General features: G+C 35.3%; 2 protein-coding genes across 7 annotated transcripts in view; one reads left to right on the top strand and one right to left on the bottom strand.

Annotated features, from left to right (window-relative positions):
- Nucleotides 1–13,662, bottom strand: part of LOC127067896 (protein bric-a-brac 1-like) — a 349,243-nt gene extending 335,581 nt beyond the window's left edge. Inside the window, exons 1-2 of one of the 3 annotated variants that reach the window (XM_051003298.1) lie at nt 13,592–13,662; nt 9,523–9,631 (exon numbers count right to left, since the gene is read on the bottom strand). The gene's annotated coding sequence lies outside the window, so the exon portion shown is untranslated. Of the gene's footprint in view, nt 1–9,522; nt 9,632–9,839; nt 10,287–11,160; nt 11,665–13,591 lie in introns of those variants that run through there. The other 2 variants (XM_051003296.1, XM_051003297.1) reach the window with 2 other exon arrangements.
- On the top strand, nt 13,592–24,820 carry LOC127067900 (MAGUK p55 subfamily member 7). Of its 4 annotated transcripts, none has more exons than XM_051003308.1 (11): nt 13,592–13,734; nt 14,547–14,833; nt 14,957–15,088; nt 15,736–15,762; nt 17,229–17,396; nt 17,995–18,066; nt 18,160–18,284; nt 18,376–18,500; nt 19,635–19,811; nt 20,247–20,590; nt 20,764–24,820. In XM_051003308.1, exons 1-11 carry the CDS (start codon nt 13,692–13,694, stop codon nt 20,938–20,940), a joined length of 1,677 nt encoding a protein of 558 aa, XP_050859265.1. In that variant the 5' UTR covers nt 13,592–13,691; the 3' UTR covers nt 20,941–24,820. The 4 variants fall into 4 exon arrangements, with proteins under 4 accessions (XP_050859265.1, XP_050859263.1, XP_050859266.1 ...); XM_051003306.1 differs by having other exon boundaries at nt 19,509–19,811; XM_051003309.1 differs by lacking the exon at nt 15,736–15,762.
- Nucleotides 24,821–26,138: the final 1,318 nt, after the last annotated feature.

Below are 26,138 nucleotides of genomic sequence, written 5' to 3'. Positions count from 1 at the left end.
AGTGTTGGAGAGCGAAATAAAAGGGCGATTTACTCGGTTAGGAGAGCGATTACAATATCCATCCCCATCTAGTGACCAATAAGAAATTTAGAAAAACTAGATCAACTCCCGCGAGACTCTCGAATAAGAGCGAACGAGAAAGTGAGAGAGAGAAAGAGAGAGAGAGAGAAACACGTACATAGGTTTAAAACCCATCTGTCGATTCTAAGTCAGACTTATAAATATTTCACGTTCGGACTCTTCGAAAGCTAACTCGAGTAACTCGAATTAGACGAATCTAACGAAGCGAAAAGGAGAACGAGAATGAATTTAATTCGCGGTCAAAACCGGTGAAAAAAAAAAAGAAAAAAAGCGTTTCGTTGGTTTTGCAGCTCGTTGAACGTGTGCCTACGATAAATGCATAATGCCTAATCGCTTGTGAAAAGTCTCGTTGATCTCTCTGAGAACGACGATTAGACGCGTCTCTGATCGTGCGTGACTAGGTACCGTCACTATCGATGACACGAGAGAACACTTGTGTTTGGACAGTTATCTGCTCTTGACAATTGTATCATATCACGATTACTACTGTAAATATATTAGACAAGTCTCATCGGTAATGCTTTTCTAATATTCCTACATATATATTTAAAGAAAAAGATTATCTATTTTATTTATTTGTTTGTTTATGTATTTATTTATTCGACACTTTTCTAATATTCGATATCTACATATTAAAAAAAAAAAAAAAGAAAAGAAAAGAGAGAGAAGAGAAAAGATCGTCTATTGTATTTATTTATTTACTTATTCTTTTTCTGTATTTATTTTCAAACAATTTAGACGACTAAATTGGCTCCGACTAAAACGATCCCACGTAATTCTTATATAAATATATTATAAAAATAAACGATCGCGAAGACGGAAGATGGAATTTGAAATATTCAGATAAAAAAATTTGTCTACTTCATCTTATTTTTAGTTTATAAAAACGCTTAGAAGTTACTACAAAGAACATTTCGATAGTTGTTATAATTCATGAGGAAAGTCGAAAATATACGATTGAATTGGATCGACTCGATCAATTCTAATGGCCTATTAGACATTCCACAAAGATGTTCGAAATAATAATTACATTTATCGAATGTTGTTTCAACGAAAGATCGAGGTAATGTAATTTTACATACATAGGTATCGTATTTATTCAGTCGATCCTTATAAAACAACGTGACCATCTATCGATCTGAAAACATTGTTATAACGTAGTAAGTGGATTCTATTCGAGTCGACGCTCGCTAAAGTCATAAAAAGAGCCTTGCCTCTTTGTTCACGGCACGAAGAGAAAAAGCGCGTTCTCGCTTCTAATGTAAATCAAATAATAATCGTCTTCGCGCAATGGAAAACTAGAGGTGTGCTAACGCACTACCAATATATACATATACAAGAAAATAGAGACAGAGAGACAGAGAGACAGAGAGAGAGAGAGAAAGAGAGAGAGAGGGATATAGAGTGAATCGTATACTAGACAAAGAAAAAGAAACTTACGAAGAGGGCCGATGCGAGTTATGCAAAGGAATGGAGTTCCTTTTACTATTTACATACAATCGAATCTATCGCGCATAAATTTGCATACTACGTAACAAGTGGGTCGTCAGTCGAGAGCAAGGCTAATGAATATATTATATAAAATATTGTTCGCAAAAAACTTCTAATATTTCGTTTCTTTTTTTATCATCATTATCATCATCATCGTCATCGTCATTATCGTCGTCGTCATCATCGTCATCAACATCATCGTCGTCGTCGTCGTCGTCGTCGTTGTCTTCGTAATCGTCGATGTCCTCAGTTTCGTGAAACATTATTGATCATCGAAAGTCGCCCGTAAAAAGGCAATACAATATTGACGCTGCATGATTTCATCGATCGATTTGTTATTTTGCAATTTAAATCTACACTAAGTAGATACATACATACATATATATATATACATACATACATACATATATACTACCTACGCATGTACATACCTATGTTACATTACATTACATTACATTACATTACATTACATTACATTGCATTGCATTACATTGCATTACATTATATTTCATTACATTACATTACATTACATACATACGTACATAAGTATGTACCTACGTACGTATGTACATATATAAATACATATCATAGAAATCATCGACTCGAGAATACGATTTTTCCATCTTCCTTTCTCTCCATCGAGTAACAACTCTGCTGATATCAGTCCGTAACTGTCAATATCTTTGCAAGTTCAACGATGGAAAACCGCGAACGTCGACAGGTGGCGGCCGCCGAGTTCATTTTGGATTGGCTTTTCGCGAGTTGCCATCAGTGGCAATGGAATATGCGAAGGGTAGTAGGGTAGCGAGGGGTGGCAAGGGATGACGAGGGAAGGAGAGAGGAAAAGAGAGAAAGAGAGAAAGAGAGAGAGAGAGAGAGAATAGAGAAGGGAAAGAGGGGAGTCAAGCGAAAACGAGAGAACTACGTTCTCCAGCATAGCCCGGAGTATATATATCGTGATAAGAGGAGGAGTCGAAGCTACTGCTGGAAGAGGGGGCATAAATATTAATATAATAGCACTGATTGCGCTAGATCGCGCAACGGGTATGGTATGGTATGGTATGGTATGGTATAGTATGGTGTGGTGTGGTATGGTATAGTATGTATATGGTGTAAAGCCAGCGTTTCGAATAACGCTCTGGGTCGAAGCTACTGAGAGGAACGAAGAGAGAACGAGAAAGAGAGAAAGAGGAAGAGAGACAGATAGATAGAAACAGAGAGAGAGAGAGAGAGAGAGAGACACAGAGAGAGAGAGAGAGAAAAGGTTATGCCGGTAGCATAGTGACATATCCGAGTAACAACGCGATGACACGATCGTGCGCGCGCATACGCTAAAATGAAAGAGAGAAAGAGATACAGAGAGAGAGAGAGAGAGAGAGAGAGAGACAGAGACAGAGAGAGAGAGAGAGAAATAGAAAAGCAAGAAGGGGTAGAAACGAGGGTGGTTGAAGGATAAGAGAGGGGACGTGGGGGAAAAGAGGGAGGGAGTAGTGCCACCACGGGCATTAAATATACACGCTGATTTGTCGTCCGCGGATTGTCACCTCTGATAGCTTTCATTTTGTTGTATATCGGCGGCCGGTTCGGCCGCTCGCGCTCCGCTTTTCCGACGTAATTCGGGCCGCTTGATTGACTTTTGAGCTGGCCTTTATGGCGATATTCGTTGCACAACGCGTAGCCTGCCAAGCGCTACCGCCCGCAGACACCTCGACGATTTATCGGAGGGGAAGCTTCGGCCACTACTGTGTCCCTGTACCTATTGCTTTAAACCCTTCCCTTCTCTCTCTTCATCCTCACCACCCATCCCCACCCCCACCCCCTCCACCCCACTCTTCTCAACCCAATTCAACCCCCTAACCCATCCGGACACTACCCGTCCCTACTGCTTTTTCGTTGGAGCTTATCGTTCCGGTATTTCATATCTTTTCACTCAAACTCGATCAAGCTATTACGATTTCGAGAAATCGTCGAAGCCGTCCAATATCATTTATTTTTCGTATGGGATACGACGTCGTGCGGAACACAGTGGCGAATATTCTAACGGGAGAATTTGAGAATTTTTATACGCTTTTGGTTTTTTAACCAACATTTGTAATGAAGGACGAAGGAAGGGACGAAATAAAGAATTGTATCGTCTTGTAAATGAATTATTTTATTTTTTCTTTTCTTTTCTTTTCTTTTCTTTTCTTTCTTTTTTTTTCTTTTCCTTTCTTTTCTTTTCTTTTCTTTTCGTTGCTACGCTTTCGGCGCGCGTGTATTTTTTTTATGAGGGTTTCCAGGTCGAGTAAACTTGAAATACACAAGGGACTTTATAAAAGTTATTCCTATGATATGTATATATATATATATATATATATATATATATATATATATATATATATATATGTATGTATGTATGTATGTATGTATGTATGAACGTACGTGTGTGTATATTTAATCCTTTGCAATATAATTACTATTTTCTCGGTTTCTTTTGACTAATTCAATGAACGAGTTTCATTTATTCTTTCTTATATTTCTTCTTATTTCTTTTTCTTTTTTTTTTCTTCTTTCTTCTTTTAATACCTTACACGGAAATAAATTATACAGATACGAATAATAATATTTCTATCGTTTACTCTACGTACCAGTTTATACCAAAGATTTCTTTCACTTCTTTTTTAATTATGTATCCTTTGCTATAACAAAATCATTAAACTACGTCTATAAGAAGAAACATAAAGTTCCTAAAAAAATTGTGAACTGATTTCTGAACTTTCAAATCATTTCTTATAAACGTCCTTCATTTAAAATATTTCGTTTTATTTCTATACCAAGAATGGTATATCTCGATATAATTTTTTAATAAAATTATTTCCTGTTCTCTCTTTCTCTCTCTACTTCACTTTCTTGTTTTATTAACTATTGTGTCACATACTTCAGAATAGGACGAATTAAAATTTATTATATACCGAAAAAAAATAATCTACGAGTTTGCACATCGGCGAAATAAAAAAAGAAAGAAAGAACAAAATATCGTAACTACGTATAATAAAAAATCGAACGACAATGTACTTTAGATTATTACGGGATTACTTATAAGATAAGATTAAATCGAATTATACGAATAAATCGTATCCCGATTTATCGTAATAATAATAACGATGATGACGATAATGATGATGACGATGATAACAATAATAACACTAATAATAATATTATCAATAATAATAATAATCGTAAGCAAAACCAGTAATGGCGGTAACATCGTACGGTAATATCGATCAACACATTCTGCATTCGTAATAATACAGATGCAGAAAGAAGAAGAAGAAGAAGAAAGAAAAAGAAAAAAGAATGTTAAACAGCTAAAAAACAAATTGAAAACAAAAAGGAAGCAAAGGAGAAGAAAAATGAGAAAAAAGTAAAAAAAAAAAAGAAAGAAAGAAAGAAAGAAAGAAAAGAAAAAAAGAAAAGTAAAAAGAAATGAAAAACAAAGCGATCGAACCGTTCCAAAGGAAAATTACGTCCCGATCCTCTAAAATATGGAAAAAGTCGTTTGAGTATGCACACACCTGCTTTCAGCATTGATTAGTAAAATCAACTTCGCCGACTCGCTTTTGCGGACCCGCTAACGATTTTGATAAATTCATGAAAACTTTTTCACGTTTCTGTCAAGATTACGATAATTCCGATGACGGGAAGAGCTTTCTCCCTCTTTCTCTCTCTCCTCTCGCAAACGAGATGAATTTCTGATATAGCTAGGTGGGAGAGCAAAAAAAAAATATTTATTTCGAGATAGTGCCGATAAATTTCATGCGATTATACCGTTTCGACCGATCGTTTAATACAAATGCGGTACCTGAAAATCATATCAAACTTTTGCGATTTCTCTCTTTCTCTCTATCTATCTATCTATTTATCTATATATCTATCTCACTGTCTCACTCTCTGTCAGTAAAGTGAGACTCATTAAAAATTAACAAATAAATAAATAATAGTAATATTAGTAGTAATAATAATAATAATAATAATAATAATAAATAATCCGAAAGAAAGAAAGAAAGAAGAGAAAAAAACAACTACGTTTCTATTAATCTAATTCGAAGAATAGCCGGAGAAAAAATCTATTTTCATTTCTTTTAGTATTATTAAATACATAATCGGAATGGAAACCAAGCAAATGTTATCGAATAAAATCATGATCGATTTTTATCGACTCCTTTCCCTCGTACCACATTAAACCTCTCCCTTTTTACCTCCTTTCTTCGTTTATTCTTATCGCTGTTGTGGCCTGTTTAACACATCGCTCGGTTCGATATTTTATCAACAATAAGCACACGGTACCGATACCGATACCGATTTTGAATAATATAATCGTTAACGTATCGTTTTATTAACAAGAAAGAACAAGTCTTAAAAAGGAATATTGCATTCCTTTGCGTCGCATTGTCCAACGTTAAACGAAACATCGGCTTTGTTGGAAACGGAAAATAATATCGACATAACCATTCGATGTAAAACGAAGATAGAGAAACGATTTCGAACTATGCTTTTGTTCATTTTTTCTTTCTCTTTTACTTTTTTTTTTTTGTTTCCTTCTACTTCACCCACTACACCCTCCTTCTCTCTCTCCCTTTTAAATTCTCAGAAAAAAAAAAAAAAAAATCTTTTGTATATATAGATAGATAGACGAATGGATTAACATACATTTTTATGAGGCAACGAAAGAAATGAGAAAAGAGAGAGAGAGAGAGAGAGAGAGAGAGAGAGAGAGAGAGAGTGAAAAAGAAAGAAAAAGAGAGAGAGAGAGAAGTAACCCTCTTTCAAGAGTACTCTTCATCCTAGCCTACAACTTCCGACAATATCGTCGTAATCACTGCCTCACGAGAAGTACCTACATAGGTACGTACGTTGAAAACGAGGGAATCTCGTGAGGAAGTCGAAGCAACCAAGCCGACGGAGTAAACGTGCATATAACCATAGTTTTGTATACTCTTTCCCTCTCCACCCTGTTACTATCTCCTCTCTCTCTCCCTCTCCCTCTCTCTCTCTCTCTCTCTCTCTCTCTCTCTCTCTCTCTGTCTCTCTTTGTCTCACACATACACTCTTTCTCTCTCTTTTCGGGAAAGACTATTAAAAAAGACTATTATTGAGGATCGAAGTACGAGACTAGTTTCCAGAGTAACAAGATGAATTTTTATTCATATGAAAAGCAATATCAGTAATATCGACAGAAGTCAAATATATATACATACATATATATATATATATATATATGTAAGTGCGCAAATAGAAAAGGATACTTTTGGAAATGGTTTAACGTAACATGATGGTTATTGGAAACTAACCTGGTCGATCTACTACCACCCTTCCACCCACCCACCCACCCATCGTGAAATACACACAAGTCGGTGAGCCTACGTCATACCTTGGCGTACGTATGTACATTATTCATAGACATCGGTGAAAAGGGCGCCAGCCGTATTACGTATGCCACGGGTTATTATGCCCTCTAAATGTTTAATGTGTTTGCCTTCCTTCGCCGGCCACCGACGTGGCTTTATGTTTTACTAAGTAAATTACTGTTTTTTTTTTTATTAGTCTACCCAGCGTTAATGTTGGCTCAATCGATTCGTACCCTTCTCTCTCTCTCTCTCTCTCTCTCTCTCTCTCTCTCTCTCCTCTCTCTCTTTTCTTCTTCTTCTTCGTCGTCGTCGTCATCTTCTTCTTCTTCTTCTTCTTCTATCTACTATTTCGTCTTTTCTTTTCCCCTACTCTTTCTATTTCTTTTACTCTACCCCTCTTCTCTCTACTCCACCCCCGAATACTTCACCTAGGACGCATTAAAATTCTCGAAGGGGTTGAAACGAGAAAGAGAGAGAGAGAGAGAGAGAAAGAGAGAGGAAAGATACGAGCAAAAGAGAAGAAATAATAAAAAAAACGGGAGAAAAAGAAACGAAAGAAAGGAAGTATAAAAAACAAAAAAGAAGGAAGAAAAGAAAAACGTCCCCTGACAAAATTATTCCTTACCGTTGCCGTTTACTTCGATTATCTTTCAAATCGAATACAATTCGATCTCAAATAATATCTGAGAAAAATTACGAAGAAAGAGGAGGAGGAGGAGGACTTAAGAAGGAAGAAGAAGAAAAGGGAAAAAAATGAACGAACAGGTAGAAAAATACAAAAAGAGAATTAAAAAAAGAAAGAGAAGAGAGGGGGAGAAAAACGAAAGTTCTTTCCTTATCGAAAGGAAAGAACACCGAAAAAAAAAAAAACCAAGAAGAATAAGAAGAAGAAGAAACAATAAAAACAGAAAGAAAGAAAAACAAATCAAAAAAAAAAAAAGAAAAAAGAAAAAAGAAAAAAGAAAAGAGAAAAATCTCTGCTCAGTTTTCAGTAGTAAAGACGGGCAAGTCCGGCACGAAGTCCGAAAAGTGCCGTACGTTATACCAAAAATTAATATACGGGACAAGGCTCTCTTTTACGAGTAATAGAGGGATGGAATGGGGTGGTAAGGGGATAGGTAGGGGTAGGAGGTAGGTGGACGGATGGGGCCGGAGATCGGAGAAGAGGGTGGGAGGGTGGTAGCTCGGCGAAATCGTTAAAACCACGATCGCAAAAACGCGCGATGCCGAAAGCCCAGGCAGAAAGTTCGGAATTTACTGCCCGACATATTGGCTGCGAAAGCACACGAAATTAAGGCTAGTAAAACACTCTCCTGACACTCTCCGCCGTTTTCTCTTCCAACCCCTTCCCTCTCTACCAGTCCTTCCTATACCCGCTTAAGCGTAACGCGAGTTTTCTCTCTCTCTCTCTCTTTCTCTATATATATGCATATATATATATGTCTCACTCTCTCACTCTCTCCCTTTATCTTTCTGTCTTTCTCTTTCTAACACTGTAATGTCGAACGTCCTATCATAACTACTACATAACAACGTTCTCGTTAATACTTCGACGAAATATTCGTTCATTCAACGGCAAAGAACTTTCGAGTTATGTCCTTATTTTCCTAAGACTTTGTCATAAGCGAACCGTGTTTGTAAAGAGGGAGAGAGAGAGAGAGAGAGAGAGAAAGAGCGTGTCTGTTCTCTTATACGATCACGTTTAAATTATCGCGCGTAATCACGTTTAAATTATTATCCTTTATTCGATACGCTCGCTCGCTCGTTGGTTCGTTCGTTCGTTCGATAATCTTGCTTTCGATCCTCCTCCTCCTCCTCCTCCTCCTTCTCCGCCTTCTCCTCCTCTTTCTCCTCTTCGTCCTCCTACCCCTTCTCCGTTCGTTGTTTGTACTATTATCGTAATTGCAACTCGAAATCTAATTATACCGGCACGATGTATAGATACCGTTACTAATCTATCTATCTCTATATCTATCTCTATCTTTCTCTCTCTCTCTCCCTCTCTCTCTCTCTCTCTCTCTCTCTCTCTGTCTCTCTATTTCTATCTATCTCTCTTTCTCTCTTTCGTTTTATATATATGTGTGTGTATATTTCTATCTCTCTCTAATTATTATCGTCTAAAATCATTAATTTTCTCCTCCTTTTCTCTACTTTCGATCGAGATTAGACCTTAAAACGATTAGCGTTTCTATAATGACGAAAATTGCTAGTTTAAATATACAAAGATCTTTTTCTAACGTGAAAAGAAGTAGAAATGTTTGAATCGTCTTCAGTCCGTCCGACATGATACACCTAGCGCCATCAGTCGGATATAAAGCGAATATAATGTGCTCGATCGACGGTAACACGTAATCCTATTTCCGTGTTTCGAATTTTCCGTCGACTTATCTCATATAGTAATAACAAACTACTGATAATTGAGGAAAACATAAAAACGATAAAAAAGAAATAAAGAAAAAAAAATGGGGGAGGGGGAAAGAAGATTAAAAACGACGAACGAAATAACGAAATAAAAGTATAAAAAAAATCGGTCGAGAGGAAAAAGAAAAAAAGAGGCACTTACCAAAAACGTTGAACAAAAAATTGAACGAAAAGTTGTGGGTGACGACAAACAAAAGCTTGGTTGAAAAAGTAGTAAACAAGTGCGCAATATTGAACGGAGACACAAAATTCTGTAACAAAAAGAAAACGAGAAACAAAGTTGACGCGAGATGAAAAAGAAAAGAAAACGAAATAAAACAAAACGAAAGTAAAGAAAAAAGAAAAGAAAAAAAAAGAAAAGAAAAAGGATAAAAGGGATAAAAAGGATAAAGGATAGGATCGATGAGGAAAACAAAAATAAGGTTATCGAGAGGAACATGAAATATTACGAGTTCTAACCTCAAACGAGCGGTCGGTCGGTACAAAAGGGTTTCTCTCTCGGACGAAGTGAAAATTTACAAGAGAAAAAAAAGAGAGAGAGAAAGAGAAAAGAAAAGGAAAAAAGAAAAGATCGTGATTAGAAGGTGAAAAGATTGGGAGAGGTAGGAAAGGATCGAAGAAGGAATAGAATAAATCGATTTCGAGACACTCGATTTTGAAAGATCGACACGTGGTGGATTACAGAAATGGAAGGACGTCGACGTACCGACCGATTCAAATTGAAACGTTCGAATTTCGTACGACGGTAAAATGGCGCGAACGGTTTCACTCGAAAAACAGGAGGCGTCTTTTTTTCTTGAAATTTCGACAACGATACGTTCGTTTCGTCGTCGTACGATATGGAAGATAGAAAAGATTCGACGAGGATGAAAAATAGATTGAGAGAAAGAAACGAAAAGAAAGAGAGAGAGAGAGAGAGAGATAGAGAGAGAAAGAAAGAGAAAGAGAGAGAGAGAGAGAGAGAGAAAAGAAACGAAGAGATGAACATCGACGTCGTAAACGAAACATTTAGAGAGAGAAAGAGAGAGAAGAAATAAGAGAAGAAAGAGAGGGAAAGTAGTTTTGACATCTCGTAGGCGCGACGCGCACAAGAGACGCCACACGACGCAAGCGTCATCGTTATAGCGCACACAACCACTTGTGGATCGGAGGCATGGACCAAAGTGCGAGAGAGACACACGACGTCGTGGTCGAGACACTTGCTATTGCCGCTACTACTGCTGTGTTGTCGCTGTTGTTATTGTTGTTGTTGTGTTGTTGTTGCTGATATTACTGTTACAACTACTACTAGAACTGGTGGTTTTTCCGAGCGAGCAAAAGAAATGGCGACGACGAGACACGACGACGACGACGACGACGACGACGACGACGACGACGACGACGACGACGAAGACGACGACGACGACGACGACGACGAAGACGACGATGACGAAGACGAAGACGAAGACGACGACGATTAGAACGACGACGACACGATCACAGCACGAAAGAAAACGATGAGCGAGGGCGATTCGAGAGAGAAAAAGAAAAAGAAAAGAGATGAAAAGAAAAGAAAAGAAATGAAAATAATAGAATAGAAAAGTAAACGAGACAGTCGTTTTACGTCGAAATTCACGTCGTATCACGTCAAGGTGAGGAGGAGGGGGAGACTGAGGAAGAGGAGGAGGGTTGGGACGAAGAGTGAAGGGGCTTCTCGCGGTGTTCCCGTGTGCGTGAGTCGCGCTGTTCCGTGCCGCTTCGTAACGGCGGCAAAGAGCTGCCAAAACCGGATGATCCTTACCAATGAATTATTAAACAATAAAATACGATTATTCTTCTTCTCTCCTGCTTATATCCTATTGGTTCGCGATACACATTGAATAAAACGGCCACGGAATTCACCGAAATACTACGAGGAGACTTGCGGCGAGACGTTTCTCTCTCTCCGCGAAACAACTGCATGTATACATTAGCGATCGTCCTGCCCCTAGACGGCATCTTGACGAACTAACGAGACGCCGTCCTCCCTATTTAGGCCCGCGCGATTTGAATTCGCGTCGCTACGCCCACCTATACAACGTACTGTGAAACGTTCGGTGATCGCGAGTAAAACGTTTTTTAATTAACTTTTTCTTCTTCGTTTCTTCTTTTGTTTCTTTTTTTTTTCTTTTCTTTTTTCTTTTCATTTCTGTTACGTTTTCTTCTTCTTTCGATCGTAATCGAAATGATAAGCGGTTATATGGATCGTACGATTCGATTCGATTCGATTCGATTCGATTCGATTCGACAAATATTTGTTATCGAATTTATAAGTAAGAACGGATTGTTTCTATCGAACGTATTAATGTTCGTTTTTTCTTGTTTCTTTTTGTTTGTTTGTTCTTTTTTTTTTTCTTTTCTTTTCTTTTTCTTCTTGTTTTGTCTTGTTTTTATTTTATTAACATTAATTGGGATAGTTCGCAAAAGTTATGAATCTATTGACGGGACATTCGAAATATATTAAAAAATTCAGGCCAAGTACCGACGGATCGTACGTAGTCTGGCTTCATCGGTGGCGCTATGAACGTGGGTGTATCAGACGCCACAGTGATGCGCATTTCTAGGAACCGTTTAATTTCTTTCTCTTCCTCTTTTTCTTCTTCTTTTCTTTTTTTCTTTTTCCTTATCATATACGTTACGATATAAAAATACGACGCCGATAAAGGGCTCTACTCTTTCTATCTAATATCGTCTACTCTCATTTGCAATATAAAAATCAATTATCTGACAATCCCTGTAATTTGTTTCTCCTAGATCCTTAAAGGAATAGAAAAGAAAGAGAGAAAGCAAGAGAAAAGAAAAAAGAAATAAAGGAAATAAAACAAAAAAAAAACGAAAGAAAAGAAAAAAAAAAATTAATACAAGAATCAGTTGCGTACCACTGGTCCAGTAAAATTCTCCCGTCCGTTTAAAGCTGTCCACACAACGAAATACCCCGTCCAATCCAAATAAAAAAGCAATAGAGCCGTAGTAAAATTCTCGACCAAAGTGAAAAAACAATTATGAAAAACTCGTAACAACAATAACAACAACAACAACAATAACAACAATAACAGCACCAACGACGACGAGGACAAAACGAACAGCAAGAACAAAAGTAAAAGGAAAAATGAAACTAAAGAAATCTTTGAAAAATATCTACATAGAATTCATCCAATGATCGACTGAACAACCCCTTGATTATGAACGCACCTTTATGAAGAAAGTATACGGCAAAGTCGGGAGGACGGAACGGAGAGTAGAAAAGTGGGGATGAAAAAAGGGGAAAGAGAGAGAGAGAGAGAGACAGAGAGACAGAGAGAGAGAAAGAGAGAAAGAGATACATAGCGAGTAAAAGAAGAGGAGAGGGAGGCGAGGGTCGGTCGTCGCGAAGATGGCGTCGGCAGTGTGCGCGACGCTTCGCGTCGAGGACGAGAGACGAGGTCGGTGGCGAACGAGAAAGATTCGATTTGTGTGTTTCGTGGATTCGAATGGTAGATATCGTAGTCGGTCGTCGTAATAGAAGAGGAATAATCGGAAGAAGTCGAACGTGTCGAGGGCATCCATGGCTTTTAAACCTTGTACACGTTAAATGGGCCAATCCGGTGACGGCTTCGTCCTATTGCATGTTCTCTTTATCATACACATAAATACATATACCTAACGTATATATATATAGAGAGACATACATATATATATAGATAGATATATACGTACGTATATAGATATACATATACATACATATAATATATATATAGCATATATATATACATATACATATACATATACAAATCAAGCTCCGTTCTACCCCATCTCGAGTGACAGGCGGCCGCTTACGTAACGGATTATTCTCGCTATGATAACGATACTCCAGGCGCGAATACGAAACGACAGAAACGATCCTTCGAACGACGGGTTATTCGCGGCGCTGCCTGCGACCCTGCCAGAAATACGTCGTGACTGACCCGAATAATCATCTCCTCCTCATCCTCCTCATCCTCAATCTCCTCTTCTTCTTCTTCTTCTTCTTCTTCTTCTTCCTCTACTCTTCCTATCCAACACTTCCACCTCGTCCCTTCTTTACGTAGTCCACGACGTCGTCGGCGACGTCGTCTCGTCCACCTACTCTTGTTTCAATATATCAATATATATATATATATAAATATATATATATATTTATATATATATGTATATGCATATATATATATCGTTACCTGTGTGGCGTCTGTGAAAGCGTCCCGCCGGGATTCCTTCCTCTCGTTTACCGCAACGGTTACAGACCGACCTGCAAATATACGGAAAGGAAAGGAAATTATGACAGCTGCGCTCGTCATGGAAAACGTTAACTGGGATCCCGGTGAGTTGTCTCGAAAAATAACCCTATATCTCTCTGTTTCTCTACCTATCATCTATCTATCTATCTCTTTCTCTCTCTATCTTTATCTTTATTTCTATCTCTCTTTCTCTCCCTCTTTCTCTGTCTCTCTTTGTCTTTCTCTGTGTTTTCATCCCTTTGAACGCACGAGTGACTATTTCTCTCTCTTTCTCTCTCTCTCTCTCTCTCTCTCTCTCACTTGCTCGGTGTACTCGTGTATAAGCGAAAAAAACAGTATTAGGTATATAGATAAATAAATCTAACTATATGTGTGTGTGTATATACATATATATGTATAATACATATGAAACGATTCGTTCGTTTAAATGGCAAATCGAATTTTTTTTTTTCCAAAAAAAATGGGAAATGGGAAATAAAAGAAAGAAAAAATAAACAACAACAATAAGAAAAAAAAAAAAAAAATCTTCGACAAAACGTGTGACGTTAATTCATCGACCCATGTCCGTCCACTCGCCACGAAAATATATTGTATGACGTAAACCGAGTGTTTTACTTTCTAATGTAGTTGCAAGATTCTCGCGTGCCAAAACGTCGCGTGGGTTCTTTTAAGATATACGCCGGGTATAGATAGACACAGATAGAATATGTTCTAGAAAACTGATTACGATGAAATAGATTCGTCTAGTGTTTTCTTTCCTTTCCTCCCACCTCTCCTTACTTTCTGCTTTTCTTTCTTTTTTATTTTCTCTTCTTCTTCCACTTCTACTTCTTCTTTTTTTGCTTTCTCTTTTCATTCTAATATAAATTCAATCTCAAATCGTTCATCCTTCCAGCATTATCAAAACTTCTCAATTCTCTGAGGGAAAACAAATCAGAAATACCAAGCTGTACCGAAGAAGAATTCGGTTTCCTCAGCGAGTTGTTACAGTCGAAGGAGTTGAATGCTTTGGTAACTGTTCACAATAAGATCTTAAACAATATCAAGGACGATAAGTTCTTTCCGGTGAAATCAAACTCGATGGACATTGATATCGAAGTGCTCGACTTATTGTCCACGAAAACTCACATCTCGGAAGAGTATAAAGAACTTTTTCATCTTTTGCAAAAGCCACATATGCAGGTGAGCTACATACTGTTTCTGATTATATAAATAACTATAAGATTAATACATTCGTATCTTTCGTTGTTAAGTAATATTTTTATACGTCTACATAAACACACACACACACACACACACACACAGGGTCTACTCTGTGCACATGATGCCGTTGCCCAAAAGGATTATTATCCCAGATTACCTGAGATTCCATTGGAAGTGGACGAGGATGAAGAGACAGTGAAGATCGTACAATTGGTCAAGTCGAACGAGCCCCTGGTACGTCGGATCGATCTAACGATCGATACTTCAATTAGTTTGCCCGTACCTATTCCACTTAATTAACCTTGAAAACGAGAAAATGGCGGGAAGCTAATCGTTGATTCGTCGGTCATATCGTTATAAGACGCAAATAATAAAACTGACGTGGGTTAGGACCGGGTTAGTAGAATTGAAAATCGAAATTGATAGGAAGATAACGGGTGGTTGGAGGGTGGGGACGAGAAAATAGACAAAAGAAAAAAAAAGCTAGGAACGTTGAAAAAAAAAAGCCGCGTATTGCCCTAACACTATTATCTCGCGTTGTTTTTAATTATCGTTTACTTGCATGCAATCTTTTAATAATATCGTCGTAATATCCTTTTTTTCTTTCTTTCTCTCTCTCTCTGTCTCTCTCTCTCTCTCTCTCTCTATCTCTCTCTCTCTCTCTCTCTCTCTCTCTCTCTCTTCAAAGCACCGTTCTTCGGTAGAATAATACCGAAAGACGAAAGAAAATAAACAATGTCTACTAATTTCTAAAGCATAAAGAATGTTCCTCCCTCGTGTTGTTTGCGCTTGCTCGGTGAAAACCAAAAAAAAAAAAAAAAGAAGAAAATTCTTCTCTCAAGTAATCACGTATTTCTTTCATCGTCAAACTTGCTTCGAAGTGCGGCGCCGGGGTCGAACCGATCGTGGTAAGTTCGCCTTTTGACTACCCGTAGAGATAGATTTAAAAAAAAGAAAAAAAAAACATATATATACATATAATATATCCTACGGGTATGGAAAAAATTTCTTTCTTCAAAAGTTCCATCGATTTTTTTTTCTCTTTTTTTTTTCTCTCTCTCTCTCTCTCTATATATATATATCTCTCTCTCTTTAAGAAAAACACATCGTTGCACTTACACACCAGTCTGCTGGCTGCCGTTGATTTCTTTCGCATTCTTTTTTAGCGCCTTCGTCGTTTGGCCTTCTTGCAATATATTATCGCGAATTTCATTACTAAATGGCTGCGTTTGCTGAATCGACGATTCATAGAGACGAAGCGAGTTTTTATTATATGTGTCCATTTTTTCTTATACGTTTACGTAACCACTACCCTCCTCCCACCCTCCCACACTCCTTCACCTCTTCTCCTCCATCCCTTCGATTATCTTTTTGTCTCCTCTTTCTTTTTATGCCATTTTGTTTTATCGATTAGTTCTGCTTGTATGTCTGTTATTGTTAAATATGTTATATGTATATATATATACATATATCGAGCTTATAAAATATAGTGAGATGTATATATATATATATATATTTTTTTTTATGTTGCCTTTGCCAGCTCTATAACTTATTTGTTACTTTTGTTACTTTGTCTTCTTCTTTTTTTCCTTTTTCTGTTTTTTCCTTTCATTTTGTTGTTCCTCGTTTTGTTAATTGTTTTGCATCAGAGTACACGTATTGTTTTAGCTTGTAAATAAAACAATTTTTCTATAACCTTTGTACGTTGTGTTATTGTCCCGCATGTCCATAGCTAATAATTAATTAGTATAATCTTTAATTTCTTAATTTTCGAAGCGAGAGAAGAATAGTATTATTCTTTCTTGTTTTGAGAAATTTATTTAAGTATATACGTACATACATACATACATACACACACACACACCACATGCATACACACACACACACACACATACCATACATATTTACGTACGTACGTATGTAATATAATGTATAAAAGGCGAAAATAAATCGAGCTTCGAACGTGATCCTTCTCTCTTGTCGTTCAACGATCATAATATGCAAACGTTAAAAAAAGAAAGAAATGTAAAAAAAGAAAAGAAAAAGAAAAAGAAAGTAAAAAACAATAGAAATGACAGAAAACGAAGTTCGAGAGAAAGGACGCGAAGGTTTCACGTTTTTCGATCACTCGTTTGTTTTTCACTGTTTCTTTTTTTATCTTTTTTTTTTTATATTAAAATTTTTTTAAATTTCTTTTTTATATCGTTGAAACGGTATCAGCCTTCGAGAGAGGACTTTCCTTGTGTTTCTTCTTTTTGTTCTTTTTCTTTTTTTTTTTCTCTCAATCTTTTTTTGTCAACGAACAAAAACGTGCACTTCCTAGCACGCGCACGATCCAACGAAATGAAAATATTAGTTTGTACCTTGAAAATAGGGGGCGACCATAAAGACCTGCGAGGTCACTGGGAAGATCGTGATCGCACGAATAATGCATGGTGGTGCAGCCGACAGATCTGGCCTTATTCATGTTGGAGATGAAGTCTGCGAGGTGAATGGTATCAGCGTTGAAGGGAAGACACCAAATTGCGTCCTTAAAATCCTGGTAGGTTTTGAAGATCGCGTATAATCGTTTCGTGGATCCGTTCATAAACTTGAAATTATTTTATTCCATTACTAGAACAAAATTTATACTCCTTAAGAGTATCTAGAAACAAGAAGAAAAAAGATATTTAACTGAATGCATAAAGAAAATATTTTAAAAAAAGAAAATATATATAACTCAATATAACTTAAATATTAAATATATATATATATATACACATTTATTATATGCACATATATTTCATTCAACGTAAAGTAAATATCAAGAAACAAAAAAAGATATTTAACTCGATGCATAAAGAAAATATTAAAAAAAAAAAAAAAAAAAAAAAAGAATATATATATATAAATCAAATATTAAAAAACAAACGTATATATGTATACATATATATTCCATTCACTATAAAGCAAATAAAAAAAAAAAAAACAATAAAAAAACAAAGAAGTTTGACTCAATGCAAAGCTAAATATCTTTCGCAACAAATTTTGACAAATATCTTCCAAACTCTTAGAGTTAATATCGAAATAAAAATAAAGGGGAAAACTAATAATGATTAGCGTTTATAAGAAATATTGAGCTTTTAATGAATATCTTTCAGCAAAATTCGGAAGGTACGATAACTTTTAAGATCGTACCGGCGGACAGCAAAGGTGGAATCAGAGAAAGCAAGGTAAAACTAACGACAATATATATATAAAAAAAAAAAAAAGAAAAGAAAAAAAGAGAAAAAAAAAGAACAATAATGTGATCTGATCCAATATAGGTACGAGTGAGAGCACACTTTTCATATAAGGCATCGGAAGATCCTTATATACCGTGCAAGGAAGCAGGATTAGATTTCGTCAAAGGTGACGTCTTGCACATCGTTAGCCAGGACGATGCGTATTGGTAAACGATAGACATTTCGATATTTCTCGAAACAGATAATTGATTTACACTTTTTATTAAGAAGCAACTAAATCACGTGACATTGAATCAGGTGGCAAGCCAGAAGAGAAGGTGATCGAAACATGAGAGCGGGTTTGATCCCCAGTAGAGCACTTCAGGAACGTAGGATCATTCTCGAGAGACAACAGAAGGATAAAACCGACGATGACAATATAAGTGAGTTGATTCTTTCACGAGTTTTCCTATTATACTTTCCTTCTTTTCTTTTTCTTTTTTTCTTTGGTCTAATTTTTGTTTGTATTTGTTTGTTTGTTTGTTTGTTCGTACGTCTGTTGGTTGGTTTGTTTGTTTGTTTGTTTGTTTGTTCGTTCGTTGATTCGTTTTGTTTTGTTACGTTGTGTATCTTTTTTTTATCACTATTATTATAACAACAATGTCATTCTCATTCTCATATTATTTTCATCTCGTGTCAACTCGTCTCATGTCACGTGTCTCGCAAAGTGCCTTTTATTAAATTTTCAAATACCAAATGTCATAACGCCCGAGATCTATCACAAACGAATCAGATTTTCAGAGCAGACATATTTTAGATCAAGTTAGTGGAAAAGAGTGAAAAAGAAAGAACCTTTTTACGAGACAAGACCCGATGAATTTTATAAGTCAATCGTAGTCTATTTTTAACAACATAAGAGGGGGACTCTCGAACGAGGGATCGATCGATCTCTTTTTATCTCTCTCTCTCTCTCTCTTTCACTGTGATAAAACGTGCTGAGTCCTTCATTGTTAAAGTCCTTCGGAGGGATATTAACTGCTAACAAATTTATCACCCGGATAAACCTTCAAAACGATTCGAGACTACGATATCTGCTTTTCTTCGTAATAAGAGGATAGATAAGGGTGTGCTCTGACAATCTTCTATCTAACATCTCTCATAACGTACCCTAATGCTTTGCTAACAAAGAGAAAACTTCTTCGAAGTAGGCACGAGCACACGGAGAGAACAAGAAAAAAAGAAAGAAAAATAAAAAAACCAAATAGAAAAAAAAAAGAAAGAAAGAAAGAAAAATAAAAGCCGAATTAAGAAGAGAAATTACAAAAGAAAGAGGAAAAGCATAAAGAAAAATAAAGAAAAAGAGAAAAATAAAATTCCAAAAAGCTTCTCTTTCGTTTATATATAGTTATTTTGTTAACGGATGATGGCCTGACGGCTTAACCGTTGGTTAGGCTTGTGTTCTGTTCCAGTGCCTTTGCCTGCATTGTGCCCCCGTCCCAGTACCTCTTTGCACGCCTCGCCTACAAAGTGCAACTTGCAGGGAATAAAAACTAAAAAAATCATGTATGACGCTGCAGAAAACGACGACTTCGACCGAGAAGAGGTACCGACCTACGAAGAGGTCGCCAAGCTATATCCAAGGCCGGGTCTCTACAGACCCGTTGTTCTTATTGGACCACCTGGTGTCGGCAGAAACGAACTCAAGAGGAGGCTGATGGTTACCGATCCTGACAAGTACAAGACTCCTGTGCCCTGTAAGTCCTAATAGAAACTTGGATTGTTCCTTGAAAAAAAGAAAAAAAAAAAAGAAAAAAATATATATATATAAAACATTAAGTGACATTCGTCCCTTGGGACAAAGCAAAGAGAAACGAGTGCCAACTATAAACGCGATAAACTCTATCGAATCACACCAGGGACTGGTGAAACGCGAAACGAATTTCTAAATGATGTCGGATTACGTATTCGTAAGCGCTAAATGAGATACATGCTACCTTCCTCGTGACATCATTTTACCGCTTAGTAATAGAAACACCTTTTTTAGCTCGCGAACAGATATCTTCGAAATAATCTAACGTTGATAGAAAAACGGCATAGGATTTTTCTTAACTTTTTTTTCTATGTATATATATATATATATTTTTTTTTGGTTTTGTTATCTTCCTTTTTTTCTCTCTCTTACTCCTCAGACACCTCGAGACCACCGAGACCAGGTGAGATCGATGGGAAAGAGTATCATTTCGTTACTCGTGAAAAAATGGAAGAAGATATTGACACTAGCAAATTCATCGAGTTCGGAGAATACAAAGGGAATCTTTATGGAACTAGCGCGGAAAGCGTAAGCTCGCTGATCAATGCAGGATACGTATGCCTGTTAAATCCTCATTACCAGGCACTTAAAATGCTTAGAACGCCACAGTCAAAGCCATACGTGATTTATATCAAACCACCTAGATTCGAGATACTAAAGGAGACCAGGAATGAGAACAGAGCTAGGTCAACCTTCGACGAGAGCAACTCACGAGGCTTCACGGTACAAATAACCATTTTAATTTAATTATTTCGTCTGCTCTTCTTCTATCGATTATTTTCTCAACGAATTCGCACGTTCGTTTTTGTTTGTTTGTTTGTTTATTTGTTTGTTTGTTCTTTTCTTGTTTTTCTTTCCTTCTTTTTCAGTTTTTAATCATTGCTCCTCGTTTCTAGGACGAGGAATTTAACGAGATCCTACACAGTGCGGCTAGGATAGAATTCCTCTATTCTCATCTGTTCGATGAAGTCATCGTCAACGCTGATCTCTCGATAGCTTTTGAACAATTAATCAACGCTGTTCACAGAGTCGAATCAGAACCACTTTGGGTTCCAGCTTCTTGGGTGCAATGAATCCTATTATCTCGTATCATGCCGAGTCTAATCTACACGTACGGGATATACGGAAACTAAGATAACGCGGGCAAAAACAGAAAGAAAAGAGAGAAAGAGAGAGAGAGAGAAAGAGAGAAAGAGAAAGAGAGAGAGAGAGAGAAACAAAAAAAATAACAAAAAAAAAACAAGAAAAAGAAAGAAAGAAAAAAAACGTGCTTATTATCATTAAGTAAGAGAAAGGCTGAGTTGCTTTTCCTCTCGAGAAACGAAACGACGTTAATAATACTTCTAACTTTTAGACTCTCCTTAATATCCCAGCCGCCGTAGTTTGTTTGATTACAAAGAAAACAAAGCCTAAAAAGAAAGTAAAAAAAAAAAAAAAGAAAGAAAAAAAAATATCTGTGAATTTAAAAAAGAGCAAACGAAAGAAAAATAAAAAAAAAATTAAAAAAAAAAGAAAGAAAGAAAAAATTAAAAAAAGACAAAAATAAAATTAAAAAAAAAAAAAGGGAAAACAAAAACAAGAAAGTTTATTCTGTCGATGTTTCATTATCGAAGAAATTATCCGAATGACGATTTTGAAGTTTTGACCGAAAGAAATCCTTTCATTATGCTTCCTAAATAAAATACAAGAACGGTCGTTTTATATATGTATATCTCTTGGAATACTCTTCTCGATTTCTCGATTCTTTTCTCGTAGAGGAAAATACTGGCCGAAAAAATGGCGAATAGCGAATTGCGAATGGCTGTTTTTCACGTCGACTTCCTACGACGTTTCGAAGTTAAAATTTACAATTTAGAATGTTACAAGCCTTTGTACCCGTAGTTACAAAAAATTTGGTACGTCGATAAGTTTGTGAACCATTATCGATTAAATCGAATTATATATATATATATATATATATATATATATATATATATATATATATATACATATACATATATACATATATATGTATGTATACGAATACTTATGTGTATATATATATATATATATATATATATATATATATATATATATATAAAGGGGAGAAAAACACAGACACATGCAAAAAAAATCACACACATACAGAACACACAAATTTTCTATGCCTGCGCGGAGAACACGCACACGAACGTTCTCTTCGTTTCGATCAAACGTAAATAATGCGAGTAAGAGAGATAGAGAAAGAAAGATATGTGTATATATATATATATACATGTATGTATATGTATATATGTATATATATGAAGAGAAAGAGAGAGGGGGGAGAGAGAGAGAGAGAGAGAAGTAGTAGAAAAAAAAGGAATATTGAAAAGAGAGAAAATGAAAAAAAAAAAGTAGCAGAAAAAAAATTTACGAAGCAAGTGGGATGGAATCGAACGATCGAAGGTCGAATAATTTTTCTCAGGTATGCTCGAATCGATTCGAAGTCGTTCGCCAACCCTAGTTTTTATTTTTTAATTCGATAATATTATAAGAAGGAAAGAGACAAAAAAGGAGATAAAAAAATCTACAAAAAAAAGAAAAAAACAAAAACAAAACAAACTACGCATAGAATTAGCGCCCTAACTGCCAAAGAGACTTTCGTCGTTCAACGGATTACGACTAACCTCTTTTTCGTAAGCACCGAGTCGAACGTGTTGATTGATTCGAATATGGTCGATGTTCGTCGTATTAATTAATAGGACGACGGGTAGAGACGCATTATTTTTCTCCTCGATTACGTCTTATTATTATTATTATCGTTGTTGTTATTATTACTATTATTATTATTATTATTATTATTCGGTTGGCGGTTTACCGCTTCAATTTTTCAATTGAGAAAGAAAGAGAGAGAGAGAAAGAGAGAGAGAAAGAGAGAGAAATAGAGAATATGTGTATGTATGTGTGTGTGTGTGTGTGTGGTGTGTGAGAAAGAAAGAGAGAGAGAGAAAGAGATAGAGAGCAATCGCAAAAAACTATTCGTACATATATAAGTCGCGATAACTCTCGATTTAATGTGCTCTACCACAAATGAAAAATTCGAATTATTCGTGTGTATGTATATATATATATATATATTTGTCCGTTTATATACGCTGAACAAAATTTTGCGATTGGACGAAATCTAAGGAAGTTTATCGAGAAACATTTGCATCTCGACGAATCAGCTACGAGTAAATTCATGTAACGGTCTTTTTTTTTTCTTTATTTTTTTTTTTATCATATTTATAGAATAGCGATCATTCGTAATCGAAATCATATCTAGTGAAAAATCGTTATTGTGAATAGTAGTAGTATAATTAAAAGTAATTGATTTATTCATACCTGAATTTTGAAGAATACAATCGTCGATATACAAATATTTTGGAATAGGTTATGTCGAACAATATCACTCTGATCGTCGATCTTCAACTCGTTAATATAGACGCGATCGTTTCTGATTTGTAAATAACGTATTTCTATGTCATGAATATAGCTGCGAATTACAGTGATGTATGCATTTCTATTGGTCAATCGTAAACGATCCATTATAACAACTTTTTACTAGATATAATTTTGAATATAAACGATCGCTAATCTATAAATATACAAAAAGATATTTATCAAGATAATAGAAATGTAAAAGAATGTAGAAACTATTTCGAATTTGCTATCTCCAAAATTGTTTTCAATGCATTTTGTAAGCGTCGCAAGCTCGAATACGAATTTCACTTATTAAATTCTATTATAATTTCAATCAATCGCGAGATATTTATTCACTATTTACATCTATGAACGAATACCTTGTATATATAAATATACACGAATTATATACGTATATATATGTGTATATATATATATACATACACAACACACGAATATATAATTCTCGTTTTTTCTTCATTATGAATCCATCGAATGTTACCTTCTTACTTCCATAGGACGTGCGAATATTTCTTGCATAGACGCGCGATTTCTCATGTAAATATATATATATATACATATTTATTTATATATATATATATTTACAAAAAAATATATATATTTACTTATGTACTTACTTACGTTAACCTCTACCCCCATTGAACGCGCGAGAATTCCCTTCGACGAGATACAATGTATCACGTGACTCGAACGTTATTTCGGGAAAGATGGAGCCAATCAGAGACAGAGATAAAAAGAGAGAGAAAGAGAGAGAGAGAGAGAGAGAGAGAGAGAGAGAGAAAGAAAGAGAGAGAACTATTGAAAAATAGATAGAAAGAAAGAAAGAGGAAGAGAGACAGAGAACTCTCGCATGCCTTGGGATCAACGATTTCTGGATGGTACCGTTTTTCTTCGCAAATTTTAAAAAGTACGATATATCAATTCTTGGAGAAACCGTTTTCTCATGAACGGTTATTTGACAGGGAAAAAAAATAAAAAAGAAGAAGAAGAAGAAATAAATCAATCAATAACAAAAATGAAAGAAAAAAGAAAAAAGACAATGCTAATAATGATAATGATAATGATGATTATGATGATTATGATGATGATGATGATGATGATAATGATATTAAAAAAAAGAAAAAAAGGAAATAAAAAACGCATGTATAATTTAAGAACGGCCACCATTGCGTACAATCCTTGATCCTGTTTGTTGTTATAATTGTTGCCAAATAAATAATCTACTTAGAATCTGCGACGTTAATGAAAGAAAATGTCGCCCCCTCGCAATTATCGTATTTTCCAATCGGTCGGCATTTACCATAACGTTGCTATTTTTTCCATGATAAAAAAAGAAGATGAACGAGATGCGCAGCGCGAGAGAGAGGGAGAGAGAGAGAGAGAGAGAGAGAGAGAGAGGGAGATAGAGAAGACGAACTTGCGCCTATCGAGACTGCGCTGTAATTGAATTGACATTCTCGATGTAAACTCTGTATGTTATCGAAATATAGCATTACACTTTTAAGTATACACCTTGCGTTAATATTTCTTTTCTTTCGAAAAATTTCTTTTTAATTCATTTCCTTTCAACTTCTCCCTTCTCGTTTTCCTATTCTTATCGACGTAAATTATCAGATAAATTATTGTTATTAAATTATTGAGTTTTCTTTTGTTTTATTATTTATTTCTTTAGTGACGTCATATTTCAATGTATATACTTATGTACGTGTTTCATGTATGTGTATGTACATATGTATTCGTACACGATCCGACGTTTGATTATTTTTTGCGTTTGTGATATTTTACGTAATAAACTATAATGTGTTTACGTGTTGTCCCGTGTGTATATGAATATTATTCATTATGATTGATAATAAAATTGCAACGATCGGATTTTAATATTCTAACTTGATTTTATTTAAATTTAGTTTAACCTTCAACGATAAAAGCCTTATGTAATAATGTGTATTCATATGTTCGTGATATTTGTTCCTTTTTTTGTTTAATTTATTTAGATATTTATACATTTTTCTTTTTCTTTCTTCTATCGCTTTATTTTTCTTCTACGCATGCATCTGTGTTATTAAATTTATGACGTAGGAATTATTCTGGAAAGTTTTGATAAGATTACATGCGAGACAGGACCAATATCAATTTATTATAGATTATTACGTTAAGTCTTATATAATACAGAGATGCGAGTTTCGATTAAAGCCATACTAGCAATGTAATTTAATAGCTACTTTTAATTAAACGTAATATTCATTTTCCTAGAACGTGATGAAAATTCATTATATAATGTAACCTTCATAAGCTTCAATATGGATTATAATCTATATTTCATATTAATATTCATAAAAGACAATTATTGTATTGCAGATTGTATCGCGTTTCTCTAATAAACCACTACTATAATTCTTTATATTTAATTGAAATAATTATCTAGATATCATCAAGCAAAATATTTAGAAATAAAAAACTAATAATTCATTTCCTTTTACCTATTCAGAATAAAATGTGATGAGTTTTATAATAAAAGATTGTATGTCTAATTTATTAATTATCTTTGTCATCAAATATCTATTGTTCCTATTATTGGCACAAGCGAAAAAACATTATATTATAGATACTTGACAAAGAAAATATCCAAAGATCTAAAAGTTATTGTTATGACATATTCAATTTTTATGATTAATTGATCAAATACAAAATTCCTTTTAATGTTTCAAATTTACATCTATCTATAATGTTACTATGAAATTAATTAATTGAGATAGTTTATAAATATAAATACAATGTAATAAATAAAAATATAAATGTAAGAATTCTTTATTAATAAAATTTATAA

This window comes from Vespula vulgaris, chromosome 12 (assembly GCF_905475345.1).
Source record: "Vespula vulgaris chromosome 12, iyVesVulg1.1, whole genome shotgun sequence".
NCBI classification, from domain to species: domain Eukaryota; kingdom Metazoa; phylum Arthropoda; class Insecta; order Hymenoptera; family Vespidae; genus Vespula; species Vespula vulgaris.
Note: the sequence above shows the minus strand (reverse complement) of the source record. Positions and strands in the feature narration are given on the sequence as shown.